At 63.3% G+C, this 15,888-nt stretch overlaps 1 protein-coding gene across 1 annotated transcript in view; it reads left to right on the top strand.

The window, feature by feature from the left end:
• Nucleotides 1-15,888, top strand: part of STK32C (serine/threonine kinase 32C) — a gene marked incomplete at both ends in the record, with an annotated part of 80,645 nt that overhangs the window by 37,911 nt on the left and 26,846 nt on the right. The window contains one exon of the mRNA XM_082854608.1: nucleotides 7,262-7,317. Within this exon, the coding sequence (XP_082710734.1) occupies nucleotides 7,262-7,317 (56 nt within the window). The remainder of the gene's footprint in view (nucleotides 1-7,261; nucleotides 7,318-15,888) is intronic.

Raw genomic sequence — 15,888 nt, forward strand, 5'->3', positions numbered from 1 at the left:
GAGGTCTGTCCTGCTGGTGGTACTGGGGGGCTGGGGGTGAGCACCCGGGGATGGCGGGAGACGGCCAGCAGCAGGCCTCAGGCAGCAGCCTGGGGGGAGGCGTGGCTGCCCCCGCCACCCCCCCTGCCGGCAGGTGGAGGCGCTGTCTGTCCCGGGCAACCTCCCCACAGGTCCCGGTAGAGCTGGGCCCAGCCGGCCGGAGACACTTTATTGATCTGGCTGCAGCCTGCTGGTCTCTGGCCCAGCCACGCAGGGCCCCCTGGGTTCCCAGCCGTCCCTGGGCACCAGAAGCCAGATTGTTCCAGAGCCCAGGGCCCCCAGAGGCCTCTGCTGTCTCTCGGCCGCTGCTACATCCTGGCCGAGTCCGCTTCTCAGAAAGGACAGGGCGAGGGCGTTGCTCCCGCCCTCAGGCCGGGTGTTGTGCTGGGAAGGGGCAGCGGTGGTGGAAGGTGCAGGGCTGCTCTGGGCGCCCCCGACGGGCTGGGGGGACACAGACGGGCAGGAGGCACGGGGCGGGCCGTGAGCCCTTCGAGGGGCCTGCAGAGGCTTCCTGGAGAAGGGTCTGAAGGGAGCAGGGTGACCAGACCGGAGTGGGTGCGGGCGTGTCTCGGACGGAGGGAAGGGCCGGCCCATGCAGGGGAGGGGTGCTGAGAAGCTGCCCCACCCTCCCCTCCCCCACCGAGGGGCAGATCCAGGATGGATGCCAGGGCCACGGGAGGCGGACTCAGGCACAGAGACCTGTCCCCTGTCCACAGGGTCTGCTGCTTGTCCTGATACAGGACGGTGGAGAGTGGCTGGGGGTGCCTGACGGGTCCCCCCACGCTAGTGGGCAGCGCACGTGATGCTCGGCCGTTGCCAGGTGCCCAGGAACGACCTCGAGGTTGCCTGCCCCACTTCTCGGGAGTCTAGAGCCCAGGCCAGAGCAAATGCCCTATTCCCCTCTCCCCGAGTTTCACCCTCCCGCCCAGGGTTCTCGAGACGTCCCTGGGAGCCAAGGAAACCCCTGGTCGCAGGGTCCCACGCAGGGTGGAGCCGGCAGGTGGAGAATTCCGTCCCTCTCTTCTGTGGTCCCTCACTGGGGTCTGCTGGACGCTCGGGGAACACCCATCCTCATTGCCTGGTTGCTCTGAGCAGTAAACACGATGATGACCCTGGGGCCTCCGCAGAGGGCCCCCTCCTGGCCCGCTGCTCTCGGCCTGTTGGGTCTTGGTCCCTGCAGACCTGCGGCCTTGGAGGACAAGTGGTGGTGAGCGGATCAAGGCCTCGGCGTGTCTCTGAAGTGACCGTCCGCTGACCGGCTCCCCTGTGTGCGCAGGTGTCTGTGTACACAGGAGGGCTGGCCGGGTGCCCCAGGAGGCAGGGTGGGCCTGTGCCAGGCTGTGCGGGCCGGGCGAGAGCTGCACTGTGGCCGTACAGCTCTGCAGGAACAAGGATGATTTTCTTGGAGGGCTTTTCGGGTCATAGGATGTCTGACAAAATCCAATCTCAACTTTGGCATGAATTTCCACGGTGTGTGTGTTACAGCTTTGCACATAATCCCCACTTTTGCTGTGGGGATCTCTCGAGGGTGAGGGAGCTCCGAGGGCAGGCTGGGAAGGGGCAGGCCTGGTCTGGGTTCTGGGTCCAGCCCGGGCCAGGGGCTGCCCTCTGGCTGTGGCTTCTCCGCACGTCGTCTCAGGCCCCGAGATGTTAGGACGCGGGGGTGAGGGGTCGGGAGTAGGGCTTCCCCTCCAGGCCTGTGGGGAGCGTCCACCCCTGGGCTCCTGCATCCTCACCGGTAACCATAGCCATGCCTCACGGCTCCGCAGCCCATCTGTTCTCACTCTCCAGGGCCCATCTTCTGTCTTGCCTTCCTGGTTGGGGGCAGCTTTCTGTCTGTTTTAAGAAGAGCTCCAGCTTATGGAAGGACTGCCTTCCGCACCTGGAGTCTGAGCAGGACGCTGCTGCCCATGGTGGCCTGTCGGGAGGGGCCCTCTGCCCATGGGGGTGGGCGCCGACCCGAGTGCTGGACCCTGACGGTGCTCAGTGCCGGGCGTCCCTCTCCTTGGATGGGAAGAAGGCTGGGCCAGGCGCACACGAAGGGCAGATAGTTTTGTCTTCAGGGAGAGTGTTCAGACATTGCCTTGCCTTTTCTCTTGGGGTCCTGGGGCCACTGCACAAGAGCCAGCATTTGGCCTTCTCTGCCGCTTCACACAGGTGCTCCGGGAGCAGCGGCCCCCTCTTCTCCCTCCACCCCCTTTGCCCATGAGCCTGTGGCCTGTCCCCTCCCAGCCATTGGCAGGACCGATGGTGCAGCCGCCCGTGACAGTGCCAGGGCTCCTGTGTCTGGACAGCAAAGGGTCAGCGGGACGTGAGCCAGGGACGACTTGTTAGTCCCCCTGGAAACAGAGCCATCAGCCTGTTGACCGTGCTTCTGGAAGAGAGCTCCTTGACTTTTCCCTGGGGGTGGTGGTCTCCTGGGGAAGCCCTGAGGTTGGATGAGAAACATCCAGTCTGGGAACACGGCTGAAGACTCCCTGGGGGGGACAGAGCTCTGTCTGGGCTCCTGGGTTTAGCACTGAGACAGGTGTCGAGGAAAGCGGCTCGTGACCACTGGGCTCAGGCCCGTGACCCTGACCCAAGCCAGGGCGCCGAGAGGACCTGGGGCGGCCCCCCCGAGGCCATGGGCAGGGCAGGGGGCTGGTGTTGGCGCCTCATCCCTTGTGAAATAGAATGAAAGCCTCCCTCCACTCATGCTGTCGACTGGGTCAAGATGACCTATTTTCCTAGCAACGGCTGTGCTTCCGATGGCTAACTCTGCAAATAAAAGCCTTCCTTGAAGAATAAATACTCTCAAAACCCTTGTTTTACAATATTTATCCGCCCCAAGAGGAGTCTGTGCTGGTGCCCGTGGGGCGGGGCCCCGTGGTCTCCTTGTGGACCCCATGCAGACAAGTTTCCTTTGTGCAGGACTTAGGCTCCCGGCAGAGGCGTGTCGGGGTCAGAATTACCTTTTCCTTTTCCCTGTGTTATGACCCACGGGGTGTCGGACACAGGGGAGGGTGTGCTGCAGCGTCCCACAGCGGCGTCGATCATGTTGGAGTCTTGGTGGACCGTTACTCGGTCCCCGGGGCCCCAGCCCCTCCCTGAGTCGCTGACAGCGGGAGTTGGCTTTGCCTGGCAGTGGCTCTGACCCCTGTGCAGTGGCCGGGAAGCTGGGAGGAAAGTGGACGAGCACAGTGTCCCCCGACCCCTGTCTGCCCTGGGACCCCTGCCCCGTGCACACGCACACGTCTCCTTGTGTTCCTCGGGGCTCTGGCAGCCCAGCCCCCTCCTCTCATTGGTGAGATGCGCCCAGATTCAGTGTTGGGGGAACTTGACACGCTTTATCAGTGACGCCCGCAGACGTCTGTGTGACGGTGGTGTTTGCAGCGCCGCTCCCACTACATCCTCCTAATGACAGTATCGCTGTCGGCAAACCTGTCCACCACCGTTCTGAGAGATCTTGGTCAGTGGGTTTCCTTTGTTCCCGCGTCCTTGGAAGGCCCGGACAAGAGCCGGAGGCGGGGCTGAAAGCATCGGCACTGGGCCAGGGGGGTGTGGGCGGGGGTGTGGGTGTGGGTGTGGGGGTGTGGGTGTGCGTGTGGGGGTGGGTGGGGTGGTGGGTGGGGGTGGGGAGGTGGGGGGGTGGAGGGGTAGGTGGGGGGCATTCGTGGGAGGTGCCGGTCCTCCCCGGAGTGCATCCAGAGCGCTGTGTGTGGCCAGAAGCAGGCGTGGGGTGGAAGAAGGGGCCCAGAGCCGCAGGGGGTCTCGGGTTCCACCTGGAGGGCTATGGGGCGGGGTCTCGGGAGGGGGTGTGAGCCGCTGTGTGCAGTGGGCACCGCCAGGCGCTCCCTGCCCCAGCAGGTGGGCGGGGGTAGGCTGGGCGTGGGCATCAGAGTGGAGCAGTGGTCCTTGGGTCTCCTGAGCAGCCCCCGGTCACTGGAGGGCAGAGTGACCCTGGTTAGCCAGGTGGGCTTGCGGCTCACCTGGAGGGGTCCAGGCCGGCCACGCCTCCGGGCAGGGTCACTGGCATGTTCCTTGCTCGTGGCTTCTGGTCTGCTGCCATGTGCACCCTGCCCAGCCCGGGGCCTGCCCAGGGACCCGGCCTCACTGCTCTCGAGATGCCTGGCAGGCACGCCTGGGGTCCTGTCCCACCCGCGTCTTCTGCAAGCGGCTTCCCTGACCGCCCGCTGCACTGTCTGCCGTCTCGCGGCCGCCCTGCCGGTGTCTTAGGAAGTGGGGATACTTGTGTCAAAAACACAGGGCCGGCACCGTGGGCCGCCCAGCGCAGACCGCAGGCCGGGCTCCCCCCGCGGCCTGGCTCGGCGCCCTTAGCCTCCTGACGTCTCTTGGGAGGAGAGGAGCCATCCATTCAGCCGTTTAAGCTCCTCTACAGGGAGGGACGTGGGCGTCCCTGTGCTTCTGACCTCTCAATGCAGCTGCGTTCCCATCTTTCCTGTCCTGAAAAAGTGAAAGTCTGGCATTTGCGCTTTTCCCTAAAAATGGTGGTTCCCTTGCTGAGCACCCTGCCAGCTCACGGGCCGGGGGCGCCCGTGCTCGGGGGTCTGCTCAGGCCGCTGCCCCGCAGGAAGGCGTAGCTTCTGCGCCCGGGCCGCTGGGCTGGACCTCCTGCCCGCAGGGCGCCGCAGGACGGCCCCCGCAGGCCCTCCGGTGGTCCCTGGGCTGGGCCTGGGACACAGCCCTCGTCCTCTGCTCTGTGTGGGAGCAGCCAGGGCTGCGCCGACCTCGGGCACGTGGGCGTGTGGGCCTCCTGTGCTTCCGACAAGGGAGAAGAAACCCAGGGGCCCCCAGGCAGCAACAGGCCGGGCCTTGGAGGAGACTGGGTCGGGGGGGGGCAGTCCCTGGGCCCGAGCCACCCAGCAGAGCCCGTCTCCCCACTGCACGGCAGCCACAGCCCCGTGCTCCCGATGCCCCATCCTCTCCCCGCTGCCCACGAGGGCCTCCTCAGACCCGGAGGTCACACGGGTGCCAGTGGCAGGGGCCAGTCCCAGGTTGGCACGGGGACACTGTCCCTACGAGGGCTGGGGTTGCCCCGCCATCCACCTCTCTGGCTGTGGGAGCTGGTGCTGGGGTTGCCTGGTCAGCCCGGCTGTGCTAGTGCAGGTTGACAAGTACGCGGCTTAGAGGCACCCCTGCGGTGTCCGCCAGCACGCGGCCCTGCCACTGCTCACACGGGGCAGCGTCCTCCTGCCGTGCCGTTCCCGGCGCCTTTGTCACCCCTGGGTGCCAGGCTCCATCCCCAGACGGGAGGGGTGAGCCCCACTGGCGGGCGAAGACGCTCAGCTCCGGAGGAGGTGCCGTGCTGGGGTCTCGTGCTGGGCCCCCTCCTTCCTCACTTTCGCCCCACCCACAAGCACATGCACACATGCACACGCGCACGTGCACACACATACACACATGCACACGCACACACACGCACACAGGCACCGCCAGAGACCGGCTCTCCTGTACCGTCTGCGGAGACGTCGGCAGTGGGGGCTGCGGGCAGCAGGGTCTCTGGGGCTTCTCTGACGGCCTGAGCAGCCCCAGCGTGCGAGGCAGCCACGGAGCGTAGTGAGGTCTTCCCTGGGGAGCGAGGCTGCGCTGTAACAAGGTGGCGGAACGGACAAGGCTCTCTGACTGTGTTGGGTGCAGTGGGGAGCACAGGACCGCATGGACAGAGGCCACGGTGCCTGAGTATTGGAGCGGCTTCAGGAGGCAACCTCTGAGCTGGGGGGGCGCTGGGGACAGGGAGGCGGGGGCAGCCTGGGGCGGCCTCTTCACGGACCATGCCCCCCAGGTCTGTGCCCCATGGACCCGTGTGCCTCCAGCCTCCCACACCTGGTCACCACCCCAGACAGCTGGTGGGTCACAGACCTGGGGGCGCATGGACCTGGGGGCACAGACCTGGGCGAGACCTGGTGGGTAGAGACCTGGGGAGCATTGACCTGGGGGCTACAGACTGGGAACATAGACCTAGGGGCACAGACCTGGGGGTGCACTGACCTTGGGGGGCACAAACATGGGGGGTAGAGACCTGGGGGGCACATGGACCTGGGGGCACATGGACCTGGGGGGCACATGGACCTGGGGGCACATGAACCTGGGGGCATAGATGTGGGGGGCACAGACCCGGGGGCACAGAGCTGGGGGGTTTGAGACCTGGGGGGCACAGACCTGGGGGGCACAGACCGGGGGGCACAGACCTGGGGGGTAGAGACCTGGGGGGCACAGACCTGGGGGGTACAGACCTGGGGGGCAGAGACCTGGGGGGTAGAGACCTGGGGGGTAGAGACCTTGGGGGCACAGACCGGGGGGCACAGACCCGGGGGCACAGACCTGGGGGTTTGAGACCTGGGGGGTAGAGACCTTGGGGGCACAGACCCGGGGGCACAGACCTGGGGGTTTGAGACCTGGGGGGCACAGACCTGCGGGCACACAGGCCAGGCTGGCCCGGGCCTGGGTAGAGACCCGATCCCCCGAGCAGTATGAGGGGAAACCTGCGTGGACGTCGTGAACCCCCGTGGCGTGTTTGCAGAGAGCGCGTCAGGTTGGAAACAGAAGTGGGAGCCCCGGAAAGCTGTCCACGCCCCCTCCCCTCCGCGGGGCTTCACGCTGGCAGGCTGGTGCACGGAGGCGGGAGCGTCCTTCAGCAGGGCTGTGACAGTTAGAAGAGCTGCGGTTTCCTTGGGGTGGGGCTCGTTATCTGATTCTGTGAAGAAAGTCGGTAGAAATAAGGCGTCGAGTGGTTTCGCTCAGGCTGTGGACGGCCCCATTATCCATCCCGGGGCCCTTGCAGGCTCCCCTCAAGCTGGTCCAGAGATGCCCACAGGGCACAGCCCCCCGCCGAGACTCAGAGGGCGGGCCACTTATTTATGGGTCTTTGCAGGTTGGGGGCCGCTTTCACTGGGGGGCTGCGGGGTGCCTGGGGCTGAGCTGAGCTGCCCTGTCTGATCGTGTCCCATGTGTGGGCAGTGTGGCCTGGCCTCACCCCACAGTGAGTCCGGCAAGAGGGGCTGCACAGCCCCCAGGAGGCCCCCTCTGCCTCGGCTCGGGCCCGCCCTGCAGCGCCAGACCCTGGGGGAGGTGGGCCGCCGAAGGGCTGCAGGGCCGCCCTGCAGTGTGGGGGGCTTCCCGCAGCGTAGGGGCACTCGGGGACTGCTCCAGCGGGGGGGGGGGCTCATGGCAGGCACAGGGCCTTTCTGCCACCTCACCTGGCATCCCTCTGTTCTCTCTGCAGTGAACTTGGACCACTTCCAGATTCTCCGTGCCATTGGGAAGGGCAGCTTCGGCAAGGTAAGGCCAGCCGGCAGGGGGCCGAGGCTGGACAAGGGTGTGAGCGAGGCCGGCCCCAGCTGGGTCTGTGGGTGGAGGGTGTGGGTGTGCTTCCGGTCAAGCAGGCCGGTGATGGTGGGGCCGCGGGGTGGACTGCCGGCCGGGCTCACCGCTGCTAGGGTTTCTTAGCCCAGGTCTTTGGGGGTCTAGTAGCTCGGCCAGGAGCTGAGGGTGCAGATGGCGCGGCCCCCGGGCTCTTCCAGGGCCGAGACCCTGACACCCTCACTCTCCGTACCAAGGCCCATGTTGCAGCAGAACAGCTTTCCTTAGGAACAGAGCCGGCTCGAGGTCTGAGAGGGAAGCGTTTCACATAGAAGCCGCTCCTGGTTTAGCTGATGCCTGGTGTCTGGAGCCACAGCGACGCTCGGACACCATTGCTGCAGCTGGAGCCCAGAGGCCAGGCTTCACCTGTGCCCGTTCCTCCAGGTCAGGCAGGGGCAGGACCCAGGGTGGGCGGCCACGCTGCACTTCTCCAGAGAGAGCCCCGGAGCCCATTCTCCACTTTGCTTCAGTTTCTCTTGGCCAGATCTGACTTCCTGGTTGTCGCCTTGTCCTGCCTAGAGATGGGGGGTAATTACAACTCAAAGAGGCTTAAGGAGCGCTCTGCAAAGGTTAAAATTAGCTCCCGGGACTCTGCCTTGCCAGGCCTGTTGCAGTGAATCCCTTCTCAATGGACAGTTTCTTTTCAGCTCAGAGGGCTTGACAGATGAGGCCTTTGCGCCCCACGCCCCACACAGCTGTCTGGACGCCGTCTCTGTGAGCCCTGTACGCCTTTTAAAGGGATTGCTGTGCCACCAGCGCAGGCTACCAGGGTATTTGAATGCTGTTAATTATCTCCATCTCATTGTATCACAGCGAGTGCTGCCTTAGGTTACCAGGCCTGGGGTAATTATAGCCAGAGCAGATTAGCCCCTTTGCACAAATCCATTGAAATGCTGTATGCATTAGGGAGAGAGCATTTTTAACGTCTCTCGGAGTCAGGAGGTGACTGATGGACCTGGGCCTTTTGTTGATTGTGCAAAGATGGTCGATCCAAAGATGAGGTCCTTGGTCGGTGAGCTTGTCAGACGCTGGTGGCGCCTGAGACAGTCTCCGCCACCTGGCTTCTCCCACCGGAGCACCGGCATGTGGGAGGCGAGGGGGGCAGGCAGGGTGGGGCTTAGGGGAAGGTGCCCCCCCCCGGGGGGGAGGACACCAGCTGAGACTGGGTTTGGGAAGGATGGCTTATACAGGGAGACGTGGGTGTCATACAGATGACTGGAACATGGGCCGGGGAGGGAAGCTCTTGGGGCGAAGACTGACTGGGGTGGGCGGTGCATTGCCCTGTCCCCACCCCCATCGCCCCCCAGGCTGGGCCCCCTGCACCCCTGCGAGGGGCTTGTCCTCCCTTCAGGTGCACAGCTGGGCAGCCCGCCCGCTCTGCAGTATCTGCAGGACCCCAGGATTCTGGCTCCTCCTGCCGTTCTCGGCTCTGAAAATCCAGCTGGCCACAGGGTCCCAGGAATGGGGCTCTTCAGAGTGGGGTGACAGGAGGAAGTGTGGGGTACTGCCAGGGTTGTATCTTCAGACGCAGGTTACGGTGTAATTGGAGGGCTGCTTCCTGCTCCCTAGTTAGGCCTCCAGGGGTCTCTGGGCCGCGGTTGCCGTTGCCAGGTGCGGTTATGTGTCTGGAATGTGGGCTCTGGTCCTTCCGCTGCTCTCGGTGGCTTGGTGGTGACCCCATGAGGAGAGAGAGTGAGGAGCTGAGCCAGCTCCAGCGTGCACGGCGGGGCCGCGTGCACACCCGCGTGCGCACCCGTTTACACGTGGCCTTATTTCAGAGGGTGTGCGCTGGCTCAGCCATGCCCGGACGCCCAGTGAAGACCGGCTTTACGAACTGCTGGGGAAGCCCCCTCGGCCAAGTGGGTGTGAATGTTCAGCGGCCCCGCCCCCCATGCACAGAGGCACAGTGGTCGGTGTGTGTGACGTGACCCGTCTGCCCCCAGCAAGGTGGCTCCACCCTTCAGGGCAGTGGCTCCGGGAATGGATTACCCAGATTGGCTGCATGTGGGCCTTGGACACAGACTGGATGTTGTGTTTGGTTTGTTTCCAGTTTTTTACGGTGGTAAATTACACAGCACGTGGAAGGTACCATCTGAACCATGTTTAACTGCCCAGCTCAGTGGCATTAAGAACATCCCCACTGTCGTGCAGCCGTCACCCCGCCGTCTCCAACCTGTGAAATGAAATCCTGCACCCAGCTAACACCCCCCAGCCCCTCCCAAGTTCCCAGTTCTTGGAGAAACCGTATCCCAGCGTAGAGAGCTTTGTTCTTCAAGGCAGAGCGGAAGCTGGTGGTGGTCCGGCCCAGCAGCCATGAGTGGGGAGAACACAGCCCCCACTAGCCTGGGGGTGGACTGGGCTCTGTCCGCCAGCCTTTGGGGACGTCATGGCCAGCTGACCCCACGAGGAGGCTGGGACCATCCTCAGAGCAGAGGCCGGGCCGGAGTGATACTGCTGACAGGACACTTCCCGCCGCCCCCATGCCCGTGCGCACGCGGCGCTGGCAGCTGCGAGGCTTCCCACGACCGTGTCTGTGCAGATGTGAGCCCCCGGCGGCGGGCCTCCTTGGGGGAGGGGCAGGTGTAGTGGGACTGTGGACCTCCACCGCGATGCTCGTGGCAGCCCTCGGCCAGGCATTGTGTGTCGTACCCAGAATCTCAGACTGCAGGTGACACACGCTTAATTCAAGAGAGCGGAAAGGGGTGACAGATAAGAGCTAATGTCAGCAGGGTGGGGAAGGCCCCCGAGGCAGCTGAGCTGGGCTGGGCTCCTGTCAGTGCTCATGGTCTCTGCCCACCCGGGCCCTCTCTCTCCGGCTCAGCTCTGGATGACCTCCGAGCTCCACGGCCAGAGAGACGAGGCTGCTGTCCTCCCGCCCTGGCCTGAGATGGCCCGGGGCAGCCCTCTGATTGGCTGGTGTGACCACGTGCTCCTGCCCTGCCCCACTCACTGTAGTTGGGGCGTGGGCTATAGGGCTCCACAGCGATCCGTTACAAGCAGAAGGTGGGCAGGGGCCCCGGGGCGCTGCAGTCCCCGTGAGCTGGGCAGTCCCTACCTTGACCTCACTGCCCCTGCCTGCACAGAGCATTTGCTGGCATAGCTGAGTCTTTTCCCAGCAGAAGCAGCAGCTGGCGGGGGTCGAAGACAGGGTTCATTCACAGGGGTGCGTGGAGTGGGGAGCCCGGCAGGTGGGGCTCCGGGCTCAGACCTTTGCCTTTGGGGGCCCTTCCCAGCCAGCCTCTCCTCCCCTTTCCCTTCCTCCCCAGCTCCGACCCCGCTCCCTGCCCCCTTCTCTACTTCCCTCCCTGCCCCAGGCCCGAGGCTGCCCTGGGGAACCTCAGACCAGCTCCTGGGTCAGTGTTGGGGGCACCAGCCCTGTGGACCAAGCTATAGGTCCCAGACCGCCACCTCTGCCGCCTCCAGCGCACAGCCCGCCTACCCGCTGGGGCTGGCCTGTGGGGTCCTGCCTGCCTCTGCCCCAGGTTCCGGGTCTGGCTCATTAAGAACCAAACTCCCAGAGGCCTGTTCCTCTGGAATTGCTCATGGCTTAGTCTCTGCTCAGTTCCTGAACACCAGGGCGGCTCCAGCCACAGGACTGAAGGGTCCCGTGGTCGGGGGGGCCCTTATAAGCATCCTGTGCTGGGGCGTCTCCTGCCTCACCCCAAGGCAGGCCCTCCTTGTGCCCTAGAAACTTCCTTGAAAGGAGCCCACCCTCAGGGTGAGGCAGGGCTGCCCTGCATTGTTACATCCACACAGGCCGCCCTCAAGTTTCTTTCTCCCACACACGCCCCTGCCCCCTCCTGCCAGCTGTGGGTCCGCCGGGGTTGAGGCCCTACCCCGCCCCGTTCACAGCCCCTGCTTCCCTTCAATCCTGGGCTCTGAGAAGCCCCCAGCCCTGGGCCCTGAGCTGACACGGACACAGCTCTCGTGGAGCTCAGCGGCGCCTCAGCACGCAGTGAGTGCCCAGCGGGGCCTGGAGCAGAGTCCTGGGCTTCCCCGGGGCCACGTGGGGACTGTGCAACGGGCAGCGGGCCCCCTGGGCGGAGGGCAGGGCCACCTCCCCGCCCTTGACTCCTCCAGCTGTGGCCTCACCGCCTGCCCTGGGGCCCAACCTGTGGGCTGTGGCACCCTTGCTTTGACCTTTCCTGGGGCCACCCTGGGGTGTGCGTCCCCCTCCTGGGCACCTGTCTCCCCGGCTGCGGCCCAGGTGAGCCTGGCGTGTGGCTGCCCTCTGGGCCCCTCGGCTCGGGGCTGCCCTGCCCTCCACGTGCATGGCCACGGGTCCCTGGCGCCTGGGACTTATGGGGTCCCTGCTAGGGAGGGGGCCTGGGGAGCAAGGTTCTGCCTCCTTGTCTGGGGCCCTCAAAGGAACTGGAAGGTCCCAGGCAGTCCTTCCGGCTCCCCCGGCCTCCAGCTGCCCAGCCCGGGGCCTGTACTCAGCGGCTCCTGGGAATGAGGGTGCTTTTCAGGTGTGATGGGCATGAGCTCCCACCTCAGCTGGGGTCTCGCGAAGTTCCGTCCAGCTGGACGACGTGGCTGCAGTTTATTCCAAGGCAGATCGTTTCGGTGGAATAATTAAGACTTGGAGAAGATCGGCCTATATTTTGTGGGTGTTGGTGATGGCCTAGCCCTCAAACGCCACCATCCACCGCCCCGCCGTGTGTGTGTGTGCGTGCGTGTGTGTGTGTGTGTGTGCACGCGTGCAGTGGGGCCTCCCCGCCAGCACTGCCAGCCAGGTTTGATTTGCACAGGAAATTGAATTCCAGCTCCACGCTGCACTGTCACAGGATTACTGCAGGACCTGTCAATGGGCGTTTGCTCCGAGCCCCTGACCCTCTTGATCAGTGGTGTTTGCAGCCCAGTGCAGGGGCGCAGCCCCCGGGGCCCCTCTGGGACAGGCTCTGTTGAGGGGGCGCACGTGTGCACAGGGTGGCGGCAGCTTCCGGGGCCACGCTGACCCCTGGGGCTGGGCCCCGGTCTGCTGTGTCAGTGGGCAGTGTCACATGGCCCTTCTCTGGCCACACGGCTCCTCCCGAAAGCCTGGACTTTCCCTAGGGCTCTGGTTACCTGAGGACACGGAAGGTGTATTTCTACTTTTAGAGGGAACGCCTGTGGCTTCCCCACCTTTTTCCCAGCGGTGGGGCGGTGGGCTAGAGGTAAGAATCAAATGTCCCGTCTCTCCAGATGGAACTTGCCCGGGAGCTGCTCTGATGACACCTGTGCTTCATCGCTGCCCGCCCACCCTCCCCATCTCTTCCCCCTCCCTCCTTCCTTTCCTGCCAGCCTGGCCTCCCTCCTCCTCTGGCCCCCAGGCCCCGTGCATCCTCCCTGAGTTCTCGGGAGGCATCGCGTCTGCCCACGCCCACCTGGAACATTGTCTCACACTGGCCTTTGTTTACAACGATCGTTACTACTTTTACACTCAGAACAAAGAAAATATTCTGTTTGGGGAAAGAACTTCACTCCCTCTGGAATTTACCATTTTTCAGTTGGCGAGCTCAGCTGCTCTGTCCATCCGTCCATCTGTCTGTCCTCAGGGGGAACTGCTGCCTGTCCTTGGCTCTCTGCGGCCTCTGCCCTGACTCAGGGGCTCCGTTTCGTTCTAACCCCCAAAAGCCTTCAGAGCGTCACAGCCGCCCGGCCCATGATCCTCCAAAATGTCAGCTGCTCTCGTGTAGTTATTTTTCCAATTGAGCTTTCAAATGAATTTCGTCAAGATCAAAAATAAACTCATTGAAATTTGAGTAGGAATTGCATTTCAAGATTAAATGGGTGGGAAGTTGTTATCTTACCCCCCGGGGATCCTTCACATTTTGTCCCGTTTAGTATATATTGTTCTTATGGTTCTTTTAGTTCTTATAGTTCTTATAGTTGTTTTATGTTCAGCTGTTATGTATTATCTTCTGTGTTACTGTGAATATGTTTTATTTTCCAGCTTTATTTCCAGTTTACTGGGAACGGTGGCTCCTGTGCCCCGGCCCGCTGCACCCCCTCCACCCCCATTGCCCTCTGCCTGCCCTCAGCTGCTGAGGAGGTGGGTGATCCTGGGTGTGGGCGGAGGGTGGTGGCCTGGCTTTGCCGGCTTGTGGCTCATCCCTGCCAGGAATAGTGAGGCCCCGTCCTGCCTTAACCAGGGGCGTTGGGGGCTAAATGTGCTCCCATGATGCTGTCCGTGGGGCAGAGGTGGGTCTCCACTCTCGACCGGGGTCTGCAGAGCATCCCTACGGTGGGCAGCCAGCCAGACCGGGCAGCATCAGGAAGTGAGTGTCGAGGCATCTGATGGGCACAGCCCTGCAGGAGGAAAGACTGGCTCCTGGGAGCGGGGGCGGGGCATCCCTTGGCGAGTCCCAGAGGCCCTGGCCCTGGATGCGGAGTTCTGCACAGTGGGCGGGACTTGGCGTGTGATCGGGGGCGTCCAGGGCTCCGTCCTGCATTCCAGCCCCTCTGGCTCCGGGGCCTTTTCTCGACTCTGGATGGGGTCCTGCCCTCACTGGCCAGGCCTCCTCTCACCCACTGCTCTGCATACCCCCCACCCCACGGTGCCCCTTTTTCCTCTCTCTCTGCATCTGCACAAAGGCTGGGCTGGAACTGACACAGGGGCTGCTTCTGGGGTGCCTGCCGCAGTCAATGTTGGGGTAGGAGGGCCTGGCCATCCTCTGCCCTCCCCTAGCCCAGGCCTGTCAGGAGGCCGTGGGTTCCAAGTCAGGACACTCGCTGTGAAATAGGGCAGGGATGGGGGCTATTCTCCAGCTGTGAGGCCCAGGGACCCTTTTCTGGTCACCTGGGCCCAACCTGGGGGTGAGATGCTCATCCCTGGCCCCTTGCTCCTGCAGAAGGAGGGCTGGTTGGGTGATTATTTGGGGAGGGAAGGAAGGCACCAACCTCAGGGGATGAAGTGGCCAGAGCCCAGGCCCATGGCTTTGTGTTTCTCCAGTTTGTGGGGAAAGAAGTAAGATGATCCCAGCCATCCGAGGAGTCTCCTGCCCCCCGGACCCTCGGGTGGACCTGGAGGATGGGGTGGGTGGGAGAGCAAGAGAGTGGTTGCAGGGGGGACAAGTACCGTCCTGGGGGCCCTCGGCCTTGCCTCTTTTCCCGGACCCTGTTCTCAGGGCACCCCAGTGACGCCACCTTGCCCAGCCTCCCCCCGCTGCCATCTGAGTGAGAAGCCTTTGCTTGCAATTGCTATGGCAACACCTCGGCGGGTGGCAAGTGATCAGCCCTCCCGAGTGCTGCTGTGGCATCTTGCTGAGTTAACCCAGGAGGAGCTGCCTGGGGTTCCGTGCATCCCTTATGGTGGAAACGCCGTGAGGAGAGGGCAGCTGTGGCCGAGGGTGTGGAGGTGTCGGGTTCTGGGACTCGAACCTGGCTGTCCACAGCCTCCACCGGGGCTGCTGGAGACAGCTTTGCCTGCAGCCCGTCCTCGGCCCTGTGATCCTGGTGTTTACGCTGGCGGCGAGGGCTGTACTCTGGACCTTGCCATCACCGTCCAGCTCCCTGACCAGGCTCGAAGCCCCTTCTCCTGAGATGTCCAGGCGCCGATCTGGGCTCTGGATCTCAGAAGCCTGTGCCTGCGTGCTGTGCCCCGGACGTTTGGCCCAGCCTCCGTGTTCCCATCACACCCTTGACTGCAACCACACAGGTGGTCTCGGGGGGCCGTGGGCAGCATCGTTGAAGGCAAGCCGGCCTGCTGCCCGCCCCCTCTGCCCGCCCCTGCCCACTGCCCAGTCAGGGCAGGGCCAGTCCATGGCTGCAGCCCAAGCAGATGTCATGGATTTGTCCCCATTGTCAGAGAGCCCTGCCCCCAGACCTCCGAGCAATGGTGTTTCTTGACTCCATTAGTTGGGACATAACGTTGGCTTGATATTAACTTTTTTTAAAAAATTAGAGTACAATACACATAACATAAAATTTACCACTTTTAAGCATACACTTCAGTGGCATTAGGCACATTCACACTGGTGCACAGCCGTCATCACCTCGGGAACTTCCTCATCGCCCCAAACAGAAGCTCTGTCCCCATTAAACACTAACTCCCTACCCGCTCCCTGAGCCCCTGGCAACCTCAAATCTACTTTCTATCTCTATGAATCCAGCTAATCTATGTATCGTGTATAAGTGGAATCCCACATTGTCACCGGCTTAACTCATTTAGCTTGATGTCCTCAAGGTACATCCATGTTGTAGCCTGTGTCAGAATCTCCTTCCTTTAGAGGCCGAATAGCATTCCATTACGTGGACGGGCACATTTTGCTTCTCTACTCATCCACTGATGGATTGGATTCTTTCCGTCTCTAGGTGAGTGTGAATCGGGCTGCTGTGAACCTGGGTGTACAAACACCTGTTTGGGTCGCTGCTTTTAATTCTCCTGGGTGCACACCCAGCGGTGGGATTGCTTGGTCACATGGTGCCTTGTGGTATTTTAATAGTAGAGCTTTAGCTGTGATTGTGAGGGGGGGTGGGGCGGCGCCCTCGGGTGGGATGGGGTCTCCG

Source organism: Leucopleurus acutus (assembly GCF_964270905.1).
Source record: "Leucopleurus acutus genome assembly, chromosome: 14".
Classification (NCBI taxonomy): Eukaryota; Metazoa; Chordata; class Mammalia; order Artiodactyla; family Delphinidae; genus Leucopleurus; species Leucopleurus acutus.